General features: G+C 52.8%; 1 protein-coding gene across 3 annotated transcripts in view; it reads right to left on the reverse strand.

The window, feature by feature from the left end:
- The window catches only part of pacrg (PARK2 co-regulated), a 350906-nt gene that overhangs the window by 3592 nt on the left and 326105 nt on the right, over positions 1–21209 (reverse strand). The window contains exon 5 of one of the 3 annotated variants that reach the window (XM_070898405.1): positions 13493–13564. The exons of the other annotated variants lie outside the window; for them this stretch is intronic. Coding sequence (XP_070754506.1) covers positions 13557–13564 — 8 coding nt within the window. The 3' untranslated portion in view covers positions 13493–13556. Of the gene's footprint in view, positions 1–13492; positions 13565–21209 lie in introns of those variants that run through there. 3 annotated transcript variants of the gene reach the window in all.

Here is a 21209-nt window from a genome sequence, read left to right on the forward strand (position 1 = left end):
GATGTTAAACCGAGGCCCTGTCTACTCTCTCAGGTGGACATAAAAGATCCCATGGCACTATTTCTAAGAAGAGCAGGAGAGTTATCCCCGGTGTCCTGGGGCCAATATTTATCCCTCAATCAACATCACTAAAACAGATTATCTGATCATTATCACATTGCTGTGTGTGGGAGCTTGCTGTGCACAAGTTGGCTGCCGCGTTTCCTACATTACAACAGTGACTACACTCCAAAAGTACTTCATTGGCTGTAAAGCGCTTTGAGATGTCTGGTGGATGTGAAAGGCGCTATATAAATGCAAGTCTTTGTTTCTTTCTGTAAAACGTAGATCAATCTATCCATAAATCTTCCTCATAACCCGCAGCATGTGCTAATGTTCTATTGTAGCCTTGCTGCTGTTAACACGATCGCTAATTCTGGCTCCCAGCATCACACCAGTTGTTGGGGTTGGAACAGGTGGGGTTGGGGTAAGGGACATTCTCACAGTGTGCTATTGTTTGCCACAGCACAATGTTCCATGTATCTTTATTTTAAAATGTTGTTCGTTGTCTCAACATTGCACAAAGGAGACGGAATATTCATCACCCGAGCAGCCAGTGACAAAAGTTACGCACTGTGTTTGTCAAAAATACGATCATTGCTTTTCATTTGCACCAACCTAGCGCCACTTGTGCCCAATCCTTCTGTTAATTACAACTTCTGTGGGTTCCCATCCCATTTCTTCAGCAATATTTCTGCCCAGTTAATTTTTATTACATCCTTTGGGCATCATAAACCTGACGTCAAACTGGACACAATAAGTGGAATTCAGTGTACATACTACAGCTGTAAACTTATTCCCCTCGAATTCATATTGTAGCAACAACAAAATCCATATTTCAATTACAGTGGGGATATGGATTCAACGCCTCAAAAATTAACAGTAATAAAAGCATTATTAATTCATTTTAGTAAAGGGCAATACTGTAAACCAAATGCAACATTGGCATTATATTTTCTTGTCGTATTGACTCAAGCAGAGTCAACTGTTTGCTTGTTTGTTTCTGTGTGCAAACATGGAACGTGACAGAACTCCATGCTGTCGAACAAATGTTCTCAGCTGTACCTTTTAAACACTGACCTATGTTTGATTACCGCTGTGAAACTGCAATTCCCCTGAAACATAATAAGTTTCCTTAATGTACACGGTATCTTTGGAGACAAGTCGAACTTCATTCCATTCATGAGAGGCAAAGCCATCGTGTTCACCTTCAAATTCTCCAAGACCAAACTAAATTACTGGAGACCCTGGTCTACCTGGTTGTCGAACAAGTAAACCACCTCTGGTGAAACCAGTGAGTTAAAGTAAAGGGACATTGTAGTTTGGTTTCTGTTTTAATTTTATGCATGTTTCACATGACTGTTTCCCTGCTCTAAACCCGGCCACACTCATTCAGTGGGCAACAGCTGCAACAATGTATGTCGACACATCTTATTTTAATCATCACATACAGGAGATAAACATGAGACTAAAACCCAGAAGCAGCTCAAGAAACAGATGTTGGGTGTTTGCCACAATGCAAATAGAACTTCTCCTCATTCACTGAATTTGCAATGAAGTACAAAGAGAGGCTTACGTTGTTGGGCATTTTTCTTTCAATATTTCCCCCTTCTCTCCTGAAGACACCGACACTTGCTGGAATGCAGTTCGACCTGAAACGTTAACTCTGTTTCTCTCTCCGCAGGTGCTACCTGACCCGCTGAGTGTTTGCAGCATTTCCTGGTTTTATACCAACGTTTGCCAATCTGACACACTACCCTTAATCCCTACTGTTTTGAAGCCAGCTTGCGATATATTCTACTACTTGTCCCCTGACTTCACATGTTCTGTATGAATATACTATTGCGAATATATCTGAATAACAGACTTAAGTTATGTTGGGAGATTAGAGAAGCTGAAATTGTTCTCCTTAGAGCAGAGAAGGTTAAGGGAAGAGCTATTAGAGGTGTTCAAAATCATGAAGGATTTTGATAAGAGTAAATAAAGAGGAACTGTTTCCATTGACAGGAGGGTCGGTAACCAGAGAACACAGGTTTAATGTCATTGGCAAAAGAACCAGAGGGGAGAGATGAGAATTTTTTACGCAGAGTTGTTGTGATTTGGAGCGCGCTGCCTGAAAGGGCGGTGGAAACAGATTCAATAGTAACTTTCAAAAGGGAATTGGATAAATATTGAAGGAAAATTTTGCAGGCCTCTGGGGAAAGAGCGGGGAGCGTGGGACTATTTGGTAGCTTGTTCAAAGAGCTGGCACAGGCACGGTGGGCCAAGTGGCCTCCTTCTGTGCTGTAAGATTCTGATTCTATATGAGTGCTACAGGGAGCCCTCACTATCTTGGCCCAGAGGCCAGTCTTTACGGCTGAGCACAGAGAGTGAGCATTGGCGGGCTGCTGACAATGGAGAACATCGCAGCAAAGTCCAATCCTGCTCTGCCCCAGCACACAGCTGTTCCACAACAAACAGTCGCTGGGTAGCAATGGGGAGAGCAAACGTGAGCTGGACCTTTCTTGCTCTAGCCAATGGTGCCTGAAATGCTAACCCAGCTGAGACGAGCGATCTCAACACATGTCAGGAATCAAACTCAAGATGTTCTGGTCTGTGTGGCTGAATACTGGATCGAGTGGTGCCTCTATCCACCGAGCCAACTGGGAACGGCCCATAGTACTCTGGTCATTTTAAGATGGTGGCTGTGCTCTGTGACATTCCATAAAGAAGTGGATGCTGATGGCACAACTGATTTAAACCATCTTCTTTTCTTCTTAAGCAGTCCCTCATAGTCGAGGATGACTTGCTTCCACACTAACACCAGTTCTCAGGTGACTGATGAGCCCAATGTGGGACCCACAGTCTCTGTCACAGGTGGGGCAGACGGTGGTTGGAGGGCCGGGTGGGTGAGGTGTTTGGGTTGCCGTGCGCTCCTTTTGCTGTTTGCGTCTGGCTTCCGCTTGCTCCCGGCGAAGAGACCCGAGGTGTTCGGCGCCTTCCCGGATACTTCTCCTCCACTTTGGACGGTCTTGGGCCGGGGATTCCCAGGTGCCGGTGGGGATGTTGCACTTTTTCAAGGAGGCTTTGAGGGTGCCCTTGAAGCGTTTCCTCTACCCACCTGGGGCTCGCTTGCCGTGTAGGAGTTCCGAGTACAGCGCTTGTTTTGGGAGCCTCGTGTCGGGCATGCGGACAATGTGGCCCGCCCAAAGGAGCTGATTGAGTGTGGTCAGTGCTTCGATGCTGGGGATGTTGGCCAGAGCGAGGACACTGACGTTGGTGCGCCTATCCTGCCAATGGATTTGCAGGATCTTGCGGAGGCAGGGCTGGTGGTACTTCTCCAGCGTTTTGAGGTGTCTGCAGGAAATAGTCCACGTCTCTGAGCCATGTAGAAGGGTGGGTATCACCACCTGCTCTGTAGACCATGAGCTTCGTACCGGGAGCTTGGTGCCGGGTTTGAGGTCCTGGTCTTCAAACACTTTCTTCCTCAGGTGACCGAAGGCGGCATTGGCGCACTGAAGGTGGTTGGACCTCGACATTGATGTCTGCCCTTGTTGACAGTCAGCTCCCGAGGTAGGGAAAAAGCCCAGCGATTGCAGCCTGAGACATTACACCAGTGCTGGTTGAGTGACAGGGAGGAGTGTCAGGAAGACGGGACAGTGCTAGATTACTGCAGGTTTCCCAGCAGTAACACAATTGCTGGAGGGCACAAATGGATACTGAGCACATCAATTAAGCAGCCATGTTGGACACTTAAGGAGAACTTGTGTCGGATTATTGCATCACTGGTGTAATGTGTTAACCTTGTCAGGTCAGAACTGCCATTAAGGGAGAGATTGCACAGAGGAAGCTACAATCTTCATTTAATGGTAAGCAGATTAGCCCTTCCCGCTTTCAGTGCTTCTGGCCACGACAGCGACTTCATTCACAACCTCAATCGCTGTTCCACCAGGACAGAGCGGGGGGAGTGGGGACAGAGCGGGGGGAGTGGGGACAGAGCGGGGGGAGTGGGGACAGAGCGGGGGGAGTGGGGACAGAGCGGGGGGAGAGTGGGGACAGAGCGGGGACAGAGCGGGGGGAGTGGGGACAGAGCGGGGGGAGTGGGGACAGAGCGGGGGGAGTGGGGACAGAGCGGGGGGAGTGGGGACAGAGCGGGGGGAGTGGGGACAGAGCGGGGGAGTGGGGACAGAGCGGGGGGAGTGGGGACAGAGCGGGGGGAGAGTGGGGACAGAGCGGGGGGAGTGGGGACAGAGCGGGGGGAGTGGGGACAGAGCGGGGGGAGAGTGGGGACAGAGCGGGGGGAGAGTGGGGACAGAGCGGGGACAGAGCGGGGGGAGTGGGGACAGAGCGGGGACAGAGCGGGGGGAGTGGGGACAGAGCGGGGGGAGAGTGGGGACAGAGCGGGGACAGAGCGGGGACAGAGCGGGGGGAGTGGGGACAGAGCGGGGGGAGAGTGGGGACAGAGCGGGGGGAGTGGGGACAGAGCGGGGGGAATGGGGACAGAGCAGGGGGAATGGGGACAGAGCGGGGGGAGAGTGGGGACAGAGCGGGGGGAGTGGGGACAGAGCGGGGACAGAGCGGGGACAGAGCGGGGGGAGTGGGGACAGAGCGGGGGGAGAGTGGGGACAGAGCGGGGGGAGTGGGGACAGAGCGGGGGGAGTGGGGACAGAGCGGGGGGAGTGGGGACAGAGCGGGGGGAGTGGGGACAGAGCGGGGGGAGAGTGGGGACAGAGCGGGGGGAGTGGGGACAGAGCGGGGGGAGTGGGGACAGAGTGGGGACAGAGCGGGGGGAGAGTGGGGACAGAGCGGGGGGAGTGGGGACAGAGCGGGGGGAGAGTGGGGACAGAGCGGGGTGAGTGGGGACAGAGTGGGGGAAGTGGGGACAGAGCGGGGGAAGTGGGGACAGAGCGGGGGGAATGGGGACAGAGCGGGGGGGGAGAGTGGGGACAGAGCGGGGACAGAGCGGGGGGAGTGGGGACAGAGCGGGGTGAGTGGGGACAGAGTGGGGGAAGTGGGGACAGAGCGGGGGAAGTGGGGACAGAGCGGGGGGAATGGGGACAGAGCGGGGGGGGAGAGTGGGGACAGAGCGGGGACAGAGCGGGGGGAGTGGGGACAGAGCGGGGGGAGTGGAGACAGAGCGGGGGGAGTGGGGACAGAGTGGGGGAAGTGGGGACAGAGCAGGAACAGAGCGGGGGGAGTGGGGACAGAGCGGGGGAAGTGGGGACAGAGCAGGAACAGAGCGGGGGGAGTGGGGACAGAGCGGGGGGAGAGTGGGGACAGAGCAGGAACAGAGCGGGGGGAGTGGGGGGAGCAGGGACAGAGCGGGCACATAGCGGGGCAGCGAGACTGGGGTTAGCAACTCTGGTTGGCCATATTCCTGGTGTATCGTGACATCTGATCATGTGACACTTGGCCATGTGACACTCACTCACCGCAGCGCCGTAACTCTGCCGCAGTGTGGGAAGCGATATCACCGGCAGCGGGCCAACCAGCCGCCGGGAAATTCCATCGGGAAATGAGTGGCGCGTTGTTGGAAACTGAAGACAGGCCGTGCCTCGAGCACCTGGGACTGGCCTGACTGGTGTGAGGGAGGAACTGGGAGTTCGGGCTGCGGAGCCAAAAACGCAGATACAAAAGGTCGTTTCTCCCGGGTCGACAGCAGCAATGCCCGGGAGAGGGATCGATGATCCCGGGAGATGGTAAGAGGATCCTGGGAGACGGACCGGGATCCCGGGAGATGGACCAGGAATCCCGGGAGATGGACCGGGGATCCTGGGAGACGGACCAGGGATCCAGGGAGAGGGATCAGCGATCCCAGGAGACACCAATCGGGAAAGGTCGGGAATGCTAAGCAAGAAGGGGAAAGGTTGTGCGTGATGTCAGTAAATTCTCCCAGAAACCTTCAGTCACACCGTAGTGAAGCCCTGAATAAGACAAGAACCAGCAAATTCTCAGTTTACAAAACTGCCTTTACCTCAGGGTGACCATGTTTTCTAAACTGAACCCGCCGACGCTCGGGGTGGGGTACAGCGAGGTCAGCGGGACGGGAAATGGAGGTTGTGCCGTGTAGCGAGGCAAGAACATTGAGATTTTGATGCAAACTGAATCGGCAAAAATCAGCGCTAGAACTTTCCGCCTGAATAATGCGGCCGTTGTTCACAGTGTCCGCCGATGGCAATCACCGGCTCCTTCCCCTCCGCACCGCCCCGCCCCTCCGCAGAGCCCCACCCCTCCGCACAGCCCCGCCCCTCCGCAGAGCCCCGCCCCTCCGCAGAGCTCCGCCCTTCCGCACAGCCCCGCCCCTCCGCACAGCCCCGCCCCTCCGCACAGCTCCGCCCCTCCGCACAGCCCCGCCCCTCCGCAGAGCCCTGCCCCTCCGCACCGCCCCGCCCCTCCGCACAGCTCCGCCCCTCCGCACAGCCCCGCCCCTCCGCAGAGCCCTGCCCCTCCGCACCGCCCCGCCCCTCCGCAGAGCCCCACCCCTTCGCAGAGCTCCGCCCTTCCGCACAGCCCCGCCCCCTCCGCACAGCCCCGCCCCTCCGCACAGCCCCGCCCCTCCGCACAGCCCCGCCCCTCCGCACAGCCCCGCCCCTCCGCAGAGCCCTGCCCCTCCGCACAGCCCCGCCCCTCCGCGAAACCCCACCCCTTCGCAGAGCTCCGCCCTTCCGCACAGCCCCGCCCCCTCCGCAGAGCCCCGCCCCTCCGCAGAGCCCCGCCCCTCCGCACAGCTCCGCCCCTCCGCTCAGCCCCGCCCCTCCGCACAGCCACTCCCCTACGCACAGCCCCACCCCTCCGCGAAACCCCACCCCTTCGCAGAGCCCCGCCCTTCCGCACAGCCCCGCCCCCTCCACACAGCCCCGCCACTACATTAACCAATCATAGAGCAGCTCGGGGTCACGCGGCTCCTGATTCGAACTCGCGCTAATCGGGGATGAGTTTCCTGAACCTGTGACTCTTCCAGGGGCATTGTTTGCCTGGGGACACAGTCCCTCAGCCGGGGATTGTCCCTGGAAAACGGGGATGTGTGTACTTTACCGACACCTGACCGTTATCCATACAAGTGCTGAAACAGGCTGAAAATGGGATTGTTAATTGTTGGGTTTGTGTCAAATGATTTGTTCTGTCGGATAAGTTGGACCAAATAACGCACTGAGGGACGGCAAGACACAGAGTGTCTGCGTCGGTTCACCCGCATCTGAGCACAAATCAACAACAAACATTTTTCCCGTGTCAAGAAAGAACAAAAAGTGTCGAACTCCGACAGCAGTGGTTTCCAGAAAAGACTGCCCACAAAGAAATGTCAGGGGCAGTAAGGAATTGTGAAATTTGCAAAGTGCTGAAAATAACATTTTGAGAAACAGAAATATTTGCCACTGAATCGTGACTGGAAGCGGCCACTGGAAACAGTAACAGTTTGTTTGGAAGCTGATAATGGTGATCTGTCGTTGCACAGATCGCCTTTGTTTGTACAGCGGGAGCTGCCCTGTGAGCTCATGCAGGAATGAGGCCACTGCGGCCCACCGATGGAGCAGAACTCAGGAAACAGCAGCTCAGACAGGCCTGCAAACCAGGCAGCCCGTGGGATGGAGGGGGGCAGGCGCACGCAGGAGCAGGAGGAGACAGCAAAGATCACGACTCCGTTCCAAGCAAAGTTTGAATGACTTGGTAAAGTATGCACTGTGTGGAATTCGAGGGCTGTGCATGAGTTCAGTCATTGTCTGACATTAATTACTTCCCACCCATCCTGAACTTTTCCGCAGTTGCTCCTTATGGGCACTGAGTCACTGTCATGCAGCCTTGTGCTGTGACTCTCTGGCTGCAAGGATGTGAGATTCTCTCAGTCCTGCTGCTAGAAACGTTTTTAATGAAAATTCAACATTGAAGACTTCTCATCCAAGTCAGCTAAAGCTAAGCATCTGTGGAAGAAAATAAAGAAAAATGACTTGCATTTCTATAGCGCCTTTCACGACCACCGGACATCGCAAAGCGCTTAACAGCACTGGGTCCGTGCAGCAGAGCAGGTCTCCAGTCGTCCTGGTTAACCCTTGCCACTGGACCAAGACCTCGCTCTGTCAAGCCCGTGTGGTGGCTGGTGTGCAACGGCCACCCCACGTTAAAAAAATCCACCCACAGGTATCTTCCACCCTTCAATTGGAGTTCAGGATCCGGAACATCGGGTCCTTCATTGAAACATCTGTGAACTCTTGTGGAAGCAAGTCATCCTCGTTCGAGGGACCGCCTATGATGACTTTTTGAAACGTAGTGACTGTTGTAATGTGGGAAACACAGCAGCCTATTACACACAGCAAGCTCCCACAAACAACAATGCGATAGTGATCAGATAATCTGTTTTTTAGTGCTGTTTTGGCCAGGGCACCGGGGAGAACTCCCCTGCTCTTCTTCGAAATAGCGCCATGGGATATTTTACATCCACCTGAGGGGGGCAGAAGGGGTCTCGAAAGTCGGCACATCCGACAGTGCAGAACTCCCTTAGTACTGACTCTCCGACAGTGCGGAGCTCCCTCAGTACTGCCCTTCCGACAGTGCAGCACTCCCTCAGTACTGCCCCTCCGACAGTGCGGAGCTCCCTCAGTACTGCCCCTCCGACAGTGCAGCACTCCCTCAGTACTGACTCTCCGACAGTGCGGCACTCCCTCAGTACTGACTCTCCGACAGTGCGGAGCTCCCTCAGTACTGACTCTCCGACAGTGCGGAGCTCCCTCAGTACTGACTCTCCGACAGTGCGGAGCTCCCTCAGTACTGCCCCTCCGACAGTGCAGCACTCCCTCAGTACCGCCCCTCCGACAGTGCGGCACTCCCTCAGTACTGCCCCTCCGATAGTGTGGCACTCCCTCAGTACTGCCCCTCCGACAGTGTGGCACTCCCTCAGTACTGCCCCTCCGACAGTGCGGCACTCCCTCAGTACTGCCCCTCCGACAGTGCGGCACTCCCTCAGTACTGCCCCTCCGACAAGTGTGGCACTCCCTCAGTACTGCCCCTCCGACAGTGCGGCACTCCCTCAGTACTGCCCCTCCGATAGTGTGGCACTCCCTCAGTACTGCCCCTCCGACAGTGTGGCACTCCCTCAGTACTGCCCCTCCGACAGTGCGGCACTCCCTCAGTACTGCCCCTCCGACAGTGCGGCACTCCCTCAGTACTGCCCCTCCGACAAGTGTGGCACTCCCTCAGTACTGCCCCTCCGACAGTGTGGCACTCCCTCAGTACTGCCCCTCCGACAGTGCGGCACCCCCTCAGTACTGCCCCTCCGACAGTGCAGCACTCCCTCAGTACCGCCCCTCCAACAGTGCAACACTCCCTCAGTACTGCACTGGGAGTGTCAGCCTAGATTCATGTTCTCAAGTTCCTGGAGTGGGACTTGAACCCACAACCTTCTGACTCAGAGGCGACAGTGCTGCCCACTGAGTCAGGATCTGACTTTACGACTAATTCTTTACAGAAAGGTCTCTCTGTGTCACTGTTGCAGCTGGGTGGTGTGGAATGCAGAGGACAGACATACTTCCATGTGACTGGTTTCCTTATTTAAGTGGAACCTGGCTAAACCCACATTTCTGTGGATCTGTGTTGATTCTCTGAGCCTTGGGCCATTCATACTGTGGCAGATCATCTCTCATTTCTCTCCCATTTACTGCCCTGACAGGATAAAAAATCACCTTTAACAACCCTTCCGGTACCCAGGTGCTAAGATTCCCGGTAACCTGGTAGTCACGAACTACCGACAGATGTGGCCAGTCTGTTGTTACATTAATAATTACAGCATGGTTACAAGAAACCTGTTGAAGTAATATTGTATCATGCGGCAATATTGGGAGGTTACAAATATTCCATGGATAAATCGTTTGACTACATTCCAATTAAACACGGAATCTCTGCCTCTGCAAACACTTGTTTTATTGATAATCAGAAATATTAACCAATTCTGCCACTGTGATGGGGACATGTTGGCCATCCCAATCGTAACCAGAGCATCTCCTGCACTGGATTCCCATCCTGCCCCCGGATTGTTATCCAAGGCCTTGGCTTTCTCATCTTCCTCATCGACATGCTGCCTCTTGGCGACATCATCTGAAATCGTGGGGCTGGATTTAAGGCGGGTGTCTCCGAGGCGGGCGGGAAACCCGGGAGAGGGGGTGTGGGCTTTCCGCAGGTCCTGCTGACTTCAGCGGTAGGGCTCGATTTTCAGGCGAGGACTGGGATTCCTGCCCACAGCCGGCCAGATCGAGGGGTGGAGGGGTGGGCTGTGGGGTGGGTGGATAGGCCTGCGGCACTAGGCCGCACAGAGGAGAGAGGATCGTTAAAAGAATGGTGGGAGGTGGTGTTGGGCAGTGATCGGGGAGGGGGGGCAGTGATCGGGTGGGAGGGAGGGGGGAGGGCAGTGATTGGGGAGGGTAGTGATCGAGTGGGGGGGGCAGTGATCGGGTGGGAGGGAGGGGGGGAGGGCAGTGATTGGGGAGGGCAGTGATCGGGTGGGGGGGGCAGTGATCGGGTGGGAGGGAGGGGGGAGGGCAGTGATCGGGTGGGGGGGTTCGGGCAATGATCGGGTGGGGGGGGGTTCGGGCAGTGATCGGGTGGGGGGGTTCGGGCAATGATCGGGTGGGGGGGGTTCGGGCAGTGATCGGGTGGGGGGGGCAGTGATCGGGTGGGGGCGGGCAGTGATCGGGTGGGGAGGGTTCGGGCAATGATCGGGTGGGGGGGGGCAGTGATCGGGTGGGGGGGGTTCGGGCAATGATCGGGTGGGGGGGGGGCAGTGATTGGGTGGGGGGGGTTCAGGCAATGATCGGGTGGGGGGGGCAGTGATTGGGTGGGGGAGGTTCGGGCAGTGATCGGGTGGGGGGGGCAGTGATCGGGTGGGGGGGGTTCAGGCAATGATCGGGTGGGGGGAGCAGTGATTGGGTGGGGGGGGTTCAGGCAATGATCGGGTGGGGGGGCAGTGATCGGGTGGGGGGGGCAGTGATTGGGTGGGGGGGGTTCAGGCAATGATCGGGTGGGGGGGGCAGTGATCGGGTGGGGGGGGGTTCGGGCAGTGATCGGGTGGAGGGCAGTGATCGGGGGGGGAGGGGCAGTGATTGGGTGGGGGGGGGGAGTTGGCAAGGGAGGATTGGGAGCTGGGTATAAAGCCACTTACCCCCTAGGTCCAGCACTACTCACCTTGCTGTAACGGCCGGGTTTATGACATGTGTAACCCATCCACATGCAGTTGAAAACAAAATGGACGATAGAAAAGAGGCTTCCAGCCTCATTATAATATTTAAATTGACGTTTGCCCCCAGGGAGCAGGTCGGTCGCCTGACCCATCCCGCCCCGGGTAAAACGGGAAGTGGACGGGTTGGAGGGGAGTTCAGGTCGGGAATTCCATTTTTAACAATTTAACTGCCCCCACGCTCCAAACCCATCTGTTTTTTTCAGGTTAAAATTCCCCCCATTGAGTCAGTTTTATGCTGACAACGCACAGCTCTACCTCCCCGCCACCAATCCCCACCCTTCCACTCTCTCCGTGCTGTCAGACGACTGCTCCTGTATCCAGTCTTCAATAAGCCGCCGTAAACCTCCAGTTAAACATTGGGGAAGACCACAGCCATCGTCTCCAGCTCTCGCCACAAACTCCGTACAATAGCTCCCCGATTCCATTCCCCTCCCCAGCCGTTGTTTCAGGGTGAGCCAGACTGTTTGCCTCTTCAGCGTCTGTTCCAGCCCTGGGCTGAGCTCCCGACCGCACAACCTCTCCATCACAAAGACCAGCAACGTCCACCTCCAGAACCTCACCCACCTCTGCCCCGCCCTCAGCCATCCGCTGCTGAAGCCCTCCTCCATACCCGTCTCACCGCCAGTATGCTCTGCTAGCCTCCCACTCGCCCTGGTTTGTTAGTTGTAGTTCATTCGCCCCCAGGAATGGTATTGATAGCGTGTATTTAAACATCGACAAATGTCCCAAGGTACCATCCCAGCCGCAGTGATGTGTTTTGTTCTCCACCAGTTTCCCAATATGTGGAAGAAACACGTTATTAGCATTATTATAAACCGAGACATATTTTGCTACATTTTGCTGATCCTCCCTCAGACCATTTGCCGAGCCGTCTCTTTCAGGCACCAGACTGAGACTGTCTGGGATACAGAGATCTAGGCTCAGCACTGAAGCAGGATATTAAACTGGTGTATATAGAAGATTGGTCCAAATACCAGCCTATAAAGTGCTGCAAACTGGACAGACCGACTAGCTTTTTCTCATTCCTATTTTATTTTTCTCACATTCTCAACTACCATGCATGATGCTCTGTGATTGACGGGTGAGAGATACAGTCCGGAGATCAATGAGTTCATGCTGGAGATAACTCAAGGATACAAACTATGATCTTCTAGTTTGGATTCAATGGAATACTATTTGAGATATCTTAAACTGGAAACTTCTCTTAAGATGAAGAGAAGCAAAAGCAGCCGCAAAAGTTAAAAAGCTCTGGGGTGGATGTTTGGTCGGGCCTCTGTCACAGCGTTAACCCAGGAGGGGCGGTAAAGTTTGCGCCGGCAAACGGTTTGCGTCTCCAGCCGCAAAATTAACCAGCTGGGCCCTGAGTGTGGGACGGAGCACTAAGGGAGGGGTTCCACACCTCTCTCAGGACACTAGGCCGGCTGGGCAACTGGAAATCCCGAGCTAAACAGCCGGCCTCGGAGCGCCCTGAGAGAGGCTTCCCTGGGAAAAGCAATCGGCAAAAACACCAAAAACATTCCCAATACCTTACTGACACATTAATCGCAAAAATTAAACAATAAAAACCAATCACGCTTACCTCAGGTCGACACTCCTTCCCTCACGGCAGCCGCTCCAGCTCCGAGCGCCCTCTTTCCCAGGCTGTCCCACTAGGGGGCGCTGCGGGGCGCTACGGATCGAGCGCGAACCAAATATTGAGCCAGCGTGTCGCAACCGGGGGCGTTACACACTGGCTCGCCTCTCCCGGGTGGTACAGCCCAGCGCTCCACAAACCCCACACCGAATGTCTCGGCGGGGCACTGGGAGCTGGCCACCTGCCCGGAAATGCTTCCCGCCGCCATTACCGCCCCTTCGGGGTGCAAATAGAGGCGGCAATGGACAAAAAAATCCAGCCCAAGGTGCATGGTAATTGGTGCTCTCCCAGTGTCCTGGGGCCAATATTTATCCCTCAAAGACTGACGTGCTTTGCAATGTTCCGAGATTGTGAAAGGCACTACATAAATACAAGTTCTTTCTTTCTTATTCAACACAATTCGACCTTTTGTTCTTAATTTGTTCTTTAATCTTGCATGTGTTGCCACAAATGATTTTTCCAACTATTTATTTTAAGCAAAAGTCCATTTATTTCTCAGAAACCACACTATCTTTTGGTTCTCAAAGGGCATGAAGGGGCAGAAAAAGTTCATCAGTTCTGAGTTGTGTTCTCATTCCTAGTGTCTGCAATCAAACGGGATCACGGAATTCTTCAGAAGAACATCTGCTCCTTTATTACATTCTTTGGCCGTTTGAAAGATAATGCTCTTGTAATCCAACCCCCCTAGTCATCTGGGAAAGTGAAATCCGGTCACTAAAACGATACAACTACATGTCTCATAAGATTAAGTGAATTGCAAATAATCTTATTTTCAAAATTTGCTAAGAATCACAGAGATATTTACTGCAAATAATCTCTAAAACATATTGGATTGTACAATATAACAGAAACTCTGCTGGGTGTGCGCAAAGTCTTTTCCAGCAACATGATGCTCATCTCCGATGTAACCCTTTCATCACCACAAGCAAGAAATTGAATCAAATTTGTAATTGTTCAGTTTGCCAGAATTACAGTTGCAAAATAAATGCTTTGTTGCTCTACACGATGCACTGCAGCAACTCGCCAAGGCTTCTTCGGCAGCACCTCCCAAACCCGCGACCTCTACCACCTAGAAGGACAAGGGCAGCAGGCGCATGGGAACACCACCACCTCCACGTTCCCCTCCCAGTCACACACCATCCTGACTTGGAAATATATCGTCGCTGGGTCAAAATCTTGGAACCCCCTCCCTAACAGCACTGTGGGAGCACCTTCACCACACGGACTGCAGCGGTTCAAGAAGGCGGCTCACCATCACCTTCTCAAGGGGCAATTAGGGATGGGCAATAAATGCTGGCCTCGATATTCTGTGGCCCCGAACTTGTTTGACCCGTAGACTACACCGGGTCTTGTCTCTGTGTGTGCGTTGCTGTGGGAGATCGATAGGCATACAGTATATATTTTTGAGGATAGAAGAAGAATTTAATTTCTATTTCAAACTTATAGAAAAAGTACATAATTTCATCTGCTTTTCTGACTTCTGCTCAGGGCCATATGCGTGTGTCTGTTCTGCAGTCTCTTCTTCACAGACTCTGGTCTTCAGCAGACCTGGGGCTCCTTGTTATTTAGTGGGCCTCAATTCAGAGTTTGTCAGCTAGTGAGCATTGTTGGAGCCAGAGCTGGATGGAAAGAGAAAGAGGAAGGGCTGGAAATTCGGTTGGAGGGTTTTTAAGGCGTTAATGTCGGACGGATGGTAAATTTAACGCTGGGAAATGGTTAGCGATGGCAGCCACTAAATTCAGTGGTTGCGCCCTGAGAGTGGGGCGGAGCACTAAGGGAAGGGCGCGAGGCCGGGGGTGCAGCTGAATATCCCGAGCTAAAGAGCCGGTCTGGTAGTGCCCCGAGAGGGGCCTCCCTGCAAACAACAAGAGTAGGAACAAAAAACACAAAAACATTCCCGATATATTACTCACCCCAAATAAAGTTAAATCGCAAAAATAAATATCACTCACACTTACCTCATGCAGTAATTCCTTCCCTTAGCGTCCCCGGGACAGCTCTGCACGCCGGCTTTCTCTGGCGGGGTCACTAGGAGGCGCTACGGGTGCAAGGCAAACCAAATGTTGCCTCCATGGCACATCTGGCATGGCGCTCCCGGGCGATACTGCTCAGCACCGTCGGTACCGGCATACGGAATTTGCCGAGCGGCGCTAATGCCGACGCTCGTGGCTGCAAACCCTTTGGCACCCCCTGCAGCACAACACGCGAGGAGTGGTATCCAACGGAACTTCTAGCCCGAAGTGTTATTTTAAAAAAGCAGAAAAGAAGTCTAAATAAGAATGCTGAGACAAGAATTCTGAAGTTCTGTTGGCAGGGTGCAGGCTTGCTGGTCACCAGCGCTGACAGCAGAATCAGGTTGTAGCCGTCTCGCAAGGCTCCACGCTGGTTGTGGGGCCTCACAACTTCTGCCCTATCGAGTTGCCTTGTGGTAGGTCTGTGAGAATGGCCCTTGGATCTGGGCCCTTGGATCGGGGCTGTGGAGCCGAGTGGAAGGTTGGTGGTACCAAACACAAGGAAGGAGTATTTAATACAATTACACGGTCTTAATGTTAAAAAATGTTATGGCAAGTCTCAATTAGATGAATTCAAGATAGAGCATTGATGTATCTTAAATCTTTTGCCTCCTATATAAAAACAACTTGCATTTATATAGCGCTATTAACATAATAAAATGTCCCAAGGCACTTCATATAAGAACAGAAGGAATAAAAGCAGGAGTAGGCCATTCGGCCCCTCGAGCCTGCTCTGCCATTCAATAAGATCATGGCTGATCTGATCTTGGCCTAAATTCCACTTTCCTGCTTGTTCCCCATCACCCTTGACTCCACTATTGTTCACAGGAGCATTATCAAATAACATTTGACATCGAGTCACACAAGAAGAAATTCAGGTGACCAAAAGCTTGGTCCAAGAGGTCGGTTTTAAGGAGCATCTTGAAGGAGGAAAGAGAGGTAGAGAGGCGGAGAGGTTTAGGCAGGGTGTTCCAGAGCTTGGGGCCCAGGCAACAGAAGGCACGGCCACCAATGGTTGAGCGATGAAAATCGGGGAAGGGCAGGAGGGCAGAATTAGAGGAGCGCAGACATCTCGTGGGGTTGTGGGGCTGGAGGAGATTACAGAGATAGGGAGGGGCAAGGAGGCCAAGGAGTGATTTGGAAACAACGATAAGAATTTTAAAATGGAGGTGCTGCTTAACCCCCGGGAGCCAATGTAGGTCAGCGAGCACAGGGGGTGATGGGTATAACAGGTTATCACGATTACTGAGAATACAGTTAGAAAAACACTGCTTGATTCAGCTTCGGTAGCAACTATAACAGTATCAGATCACGTTCCCAGTATTAGCTGATGTAATGAGATTTATAATTATGTGGCCGTTTATCTATTCCTGAGAAACTGCTGCAGCTGGTTGGAGATTTATTTAGTCGCCTGCCTCAGACTTTGGCGATGTCAGAGATGGACTGGCTTTTCTCTGCTAGTCGGCTCACGGAGAATTTCTCCCATCAGGAGGTATCTGATGACTGAGGAGATGTCACAGTTAACGCCGGCCCCAGGCTGCTATTTACAGCAGTTTTACCAATATAGAAAGAATGATAACAATCCACAGGTGAACTAACAGAGGATCAACATGTATGTGGGACAAAAAAAATCCCCCATTTCCCTCCGGCAGTGGTGACACGGTATCAATGGGTTTATTCTGATCTTTTCTAATGTTGGAACATTTACTGAACAAAGCCACATGTGTTTGCTCCACATCCGTGCAAAGCATTTCTGAGCCCAGAAACATGAATAGATATGACCGCACAAATATGAAGAGTGTATTTTGAAGCGAGCTTGCAGCGGTACGACCCCTGGTTACCCAGCTAACAGCACAGTCTGCACTGCGATGCAAGTTTGACAGTCTTGACATTTAATCACAGGTGAATCTTGGATGTTTGCAATGCTGTATGTTCAGGTATATGCAAATGTGTGTCTATGTGTTGAGGGTGACAGGCAGCGAGCCGATATACGATATCGTTATTCAGTTTGCGCTGCAGTGGGAAACGCAGCGGGGAAAGGTTTACTTGCCCTGCAAATGTCGCGCCGCCCCCATGGAGAAATGAGGGAAGGGCTGCGTTTCCTCGTAACTCCTCCTGCTCTGCCGCCGTAACAAACGGAACCAATTTACACCCGAAACAGGGATTCCGCCACACTTCCGGAGAAGTTATCCGCAGCACAACTATTTCCACCTCCGTAACATCGCTTACCTCAGCTCATCCGCTGCTGAAGCCCTCATACGTGCCTTTGTTGCCTCTAGACTTGACTATTCCAATACACTGCTGGGGCCTCCCACATTCTACCCTACGTAAGCTAGAGGTGATTCAAAACTCAGCTACCCCGTGTACTAACTTGCACCAAGTCCCGCTCACCCATCGATTTCAAAATTCTCATCCTTATTTTCAAATCCCTCCATGGCTCTTGCCCCTCCCTATCTCTGTAATCTCCTCCAACTCCACAACCCCCCGAGATGTCTGCGCTCCTCTAATTCTGCCCTCTTGAGTATCACTGATTATAATCGCTCAACCATCGGTGGCCGTGCCTTCTGTTGCCTGGGCCCCGAGCTCTGGAACTCCCTGCAGTTGAGCTTGGTCCTGACCTGCTGCTCTTACAGTGCAAAGGTCAGTTACTGAATCGTGACTGGGAGCAGCACGCCCCGAGTGGTAGATTTTCCAGTTCAGGATCCCACATTCCACTTCTGTGACACATAGAAAGGCGTAACCCGTGGTCCATAAAGATCATAATAAGAACATAAGAATTAGGAGCAGGAGTAGGCTATTCTGCCCCTCAAGCATGCTCCGCTATTCAATAAGGTCATGACTGATCCTCGACCTCAACTCTACTTTCCTGCACTATCTCCATATCCTTGATTCCCTTACTATCAAAAAATCTGTTGATGTCTGTCTTAAATATACTCAGAGACTCAACATCCGCAGCTCTCTGGGGCAGAGAATTCCAAAGGTTCACAACCCTCTGAGTGAAGAAATTCCTCCTCATCTCAGTCTTAAATGGCCGACCCCTTACCCTGAGACTGTGACCCCTGTTTCTAGACTCTCCAGCCCGGGGGAAACAACCTCTCAGCATCTACCCTGTCAATCCCCCTCAGAATCTGGTACGTCTCAATGAAAGGGACTGCTGAAAGGGCTCAATGAGAGGTGCGACACAGAGTTGTGTGGGGTCAGGAAGAGCATGCCATTTCTTCTTCTCCCTGCCCCACCCAGATACACTGAGACCAACGGAGGGCTCCCGCAGCGCCCCAGCTAATGCCAGCTAACCTGGCCCAGCCCTGGAACTGAGGCTGTGGGGCGGAGCTTCCTGGACCAGCTCACCCAACTGTCAGCAAGCACCCCACAACAATCGTTCCAAAACCCCATTTGCTGCAAAACATCTTAGGGCAGGTTTTCCAGTCTTTGCCACCTGGGTGCTAAGCGTTGCCTGGGGGAAGCAACAACAACAACAACAACAACAAAATCTTGTATTTATATAGCGCCTTTAACATAGGCGCTTCACGGGAATGTTAGAAGACAAAACAAATAAATTTGACAGCGAGCCACATAAGAAGAAATTAGGGCAGGGGCTTGGTCAAAGAGGTAGGTTTTAAGGAGCGTCTTGAAGGAGGAAAGAGAGGGAGAGAGGTGGAGAGGTTTAGGGAGGGAGTTCCAGAGCTTGGAGCCCAGGCAACAGAAGGCACGGCCACCAATGGTTGCGTGATTATAATCAGGGATGCTCAAGAGGGCAGAATTAGAGGAGCGCAGGTATCTCGGTGGGTTGGGGGCTGGAGGAGATTACAGAGATAGGGAGGGGCGAGGCCATGGAGGGATTTGATAACAAGAATGAGAATTTTGAAATCCAGGCATTGCTTAACGGGAACCAAAGAAGGTCAGCGAGCACAGGGGGTGATGGGTGAGCAGGACTTGGTGCGAGTTAGGACATGGGGCAGTCGAGTTTTGGATCACCTCTAGTTTCTGTCGGGTAGAATGTGGGAAAGCACAGAAAGGTCTGGTGGCGGAGGATCGCATCATGATGGGGCTTCACAAATGCTCTCATTTGCATACAGAGCCTGTGTGAATTAGCTTCCATTCAGAGGTCACCCTCTGCACCAGCTGCCCCACAAGTCTTTCTGCTCTCTGCTTCACCCAGGCGGCAAAGAGTAAAATCTACCCGGTTATTTCTCTGCTGTCTCACTGCACTGTCGGAAGGGCAGTACTGAGGGAGCGACGCACTGTCAGAGGGGCAGCACTGAGGGAGCGACGCACTGTCAGAGGGGCAGTACTGAGGGAGCGACGCACTGTCAGAGGGGCAGTACTGAGGGAGCGACCCACTGTCGGAGGGGCAGTACTGAGGGAGCGACGCACTGTTGGAGGGGCAGTACTGAGGGAGTGCTGCACTGTCGGAGGGGCAGCACTGAGGGAGCGACGCACAGTCGGAGGGGCAGTACTGAGAGAGCGCCACACTGTAGGAGGGGCAGTACTGAGGGAGTGCTGCATTGTCGAAGGGGCAGTACTGAGAGAGCGCCACACTGTAGGAGGGGCAGTACTGAGGGAGTGCTGCACTGTTGGAAGGGCAGTACTGCACTGTCGGAGGGGCAGTACTGGGGGAGCGTTGCACTGTTGGAGGTGCCGTTTTTTGGATGAGATGTTAAACCGAGGCCCCGTCTGTTCCCTCAGGTGGACGTAAAAGATCCCACGGCACTATTTGGAAGAAGAGCAGGGGAGTTATCCCTGGTGTCCTTGGTCCAACATTTATCCATCAATCAACATCACTAAAGCAGATGATCTGGGTCATTATCACGTTGCTGTTTGTGGGAGCTTGCTGTGTGCAAATCGGCTGCCGTGTTTCCCACATTACAACAGTGACTACACTCCAAAAGTACTTCATTGGCTGTAAAGCGCTTTGTGACGTATGGCGGTCGTGAAAGGTATAAATGCAAATCTTTCTCTCGCGTATGCCCTTCCCAAACAGAGAGAAAAAAAGGTTTACCAAACACTTTTTCATAACGAGCAAACTCTTTAATCTCTGGGTAGCCTGAGCAGTAAGCATGAACACTGCTTGTTTTATGTGTGGGGGTGAGGGGGATAATGCATGTATATAGTGAAGTGAATCGCGAAAATAATGCCAATTGGCTTTGCAATGTTAAAATTCTGACACTCGTTGTATTGTTCCGGATGCTCTCATTTGCATACAGAGCACTGGGAGTCAGAGATTAGACAAGAAAGTATTGTGAGGTCAAAGCAAGCAAGGACGTCTGCAGCTGCCGCGGTGCAAATCACCCTCGGTGCCACTCGGAGCAAGTCATGTGGAGTATGTGGGATTTATTAGGAGCACTTTAGGGGCACGATTTAACATGGTCACAAATACTTCATTCTTCAATGATCCCTGAAACATGCCATTGTTGCAAACATTCCATGTGCATGAGGGGTGGGGGAGGCGGACATTGCAGGAATGCTGATGCACCAGCTGATGGGAACTGTGCTGAAAGAGATTGTGTTGCCACAGCCAGTTCCCACTCAGCGGATAATACTTGTGCTCAATTGTCTACATTAAAAATGAACGTTAGCACGTGAGCCTTCCAGCTGCAATGGGATCGTTTTCTGTTGCCATTGCAAGGGGGGGCCTTCCTGTGTTGTGGTTACAGTGTCTGGCACTGTCGCTGTTTTCTCTTAAAATGTATTTTTAGTCAGACCTCTGCTTACACAAAAAAAAAACAAATCGGCTCACGTTAAGGCATGTTCCACAGGCTGTACTTGAACTGTTAAAGTAAGGATTGTTCACCTGGGCAACTCCAACATGTCTGGGATCCGACAAGACTTGAAAGGCTGAGAACGATTCCTCACTTTACAAGGCAATTAATAATGTCCGGGAGACATTGATGATTCAGCTGATGTTGCGTGTCTGAGACAGCGGGGACAAAACTGTCAGGTTCTTGTTAATTAAACTCTGTTCCCCCCCAAATGGCTGACTCAAAGTGCCATTTTTCACACTGGTGCCATGTCATTAATGCAGAACAGCGGGTCAGAGCTACAGCCCAGTAAATTCTACCACTGAGTACACATCAAAACTAATTCACTTCTTTTCCAACTTCTGTACTTAAATCATTTGCCCACACGCTGTGTGCTACTCCGGAGTTGGTCCAGAGAAACAGGCAACACGGTGTTTTGTGCAGACCCACCCAAAATGGCCATGTTCTTTCGCAGAGATGCTTCCACTAATTGTCTTTCTCGGCGAGAGCAGATTCTGCCCACATGTCCTGAGCGAGTGTAGCATTCATGTGTCAGGCAACTCTGAGGAACTGAATGTCAGGAATTC

This window comes from Pristiophorus japonicus, chromosome 14, assembly GCF_044704955.1.
Source record: "Pristiophorus japonicus isolate sPriJap1 chromosome 14, sPriJap1.hap1, whole genome shotgun sequence".
Taxonomy (NCBI): Eukaryota; Metazoa; Chordata; class Chondrichthyes; family Pristiophoridae; genus Pristiophorus; species Pristiophorus japonicus.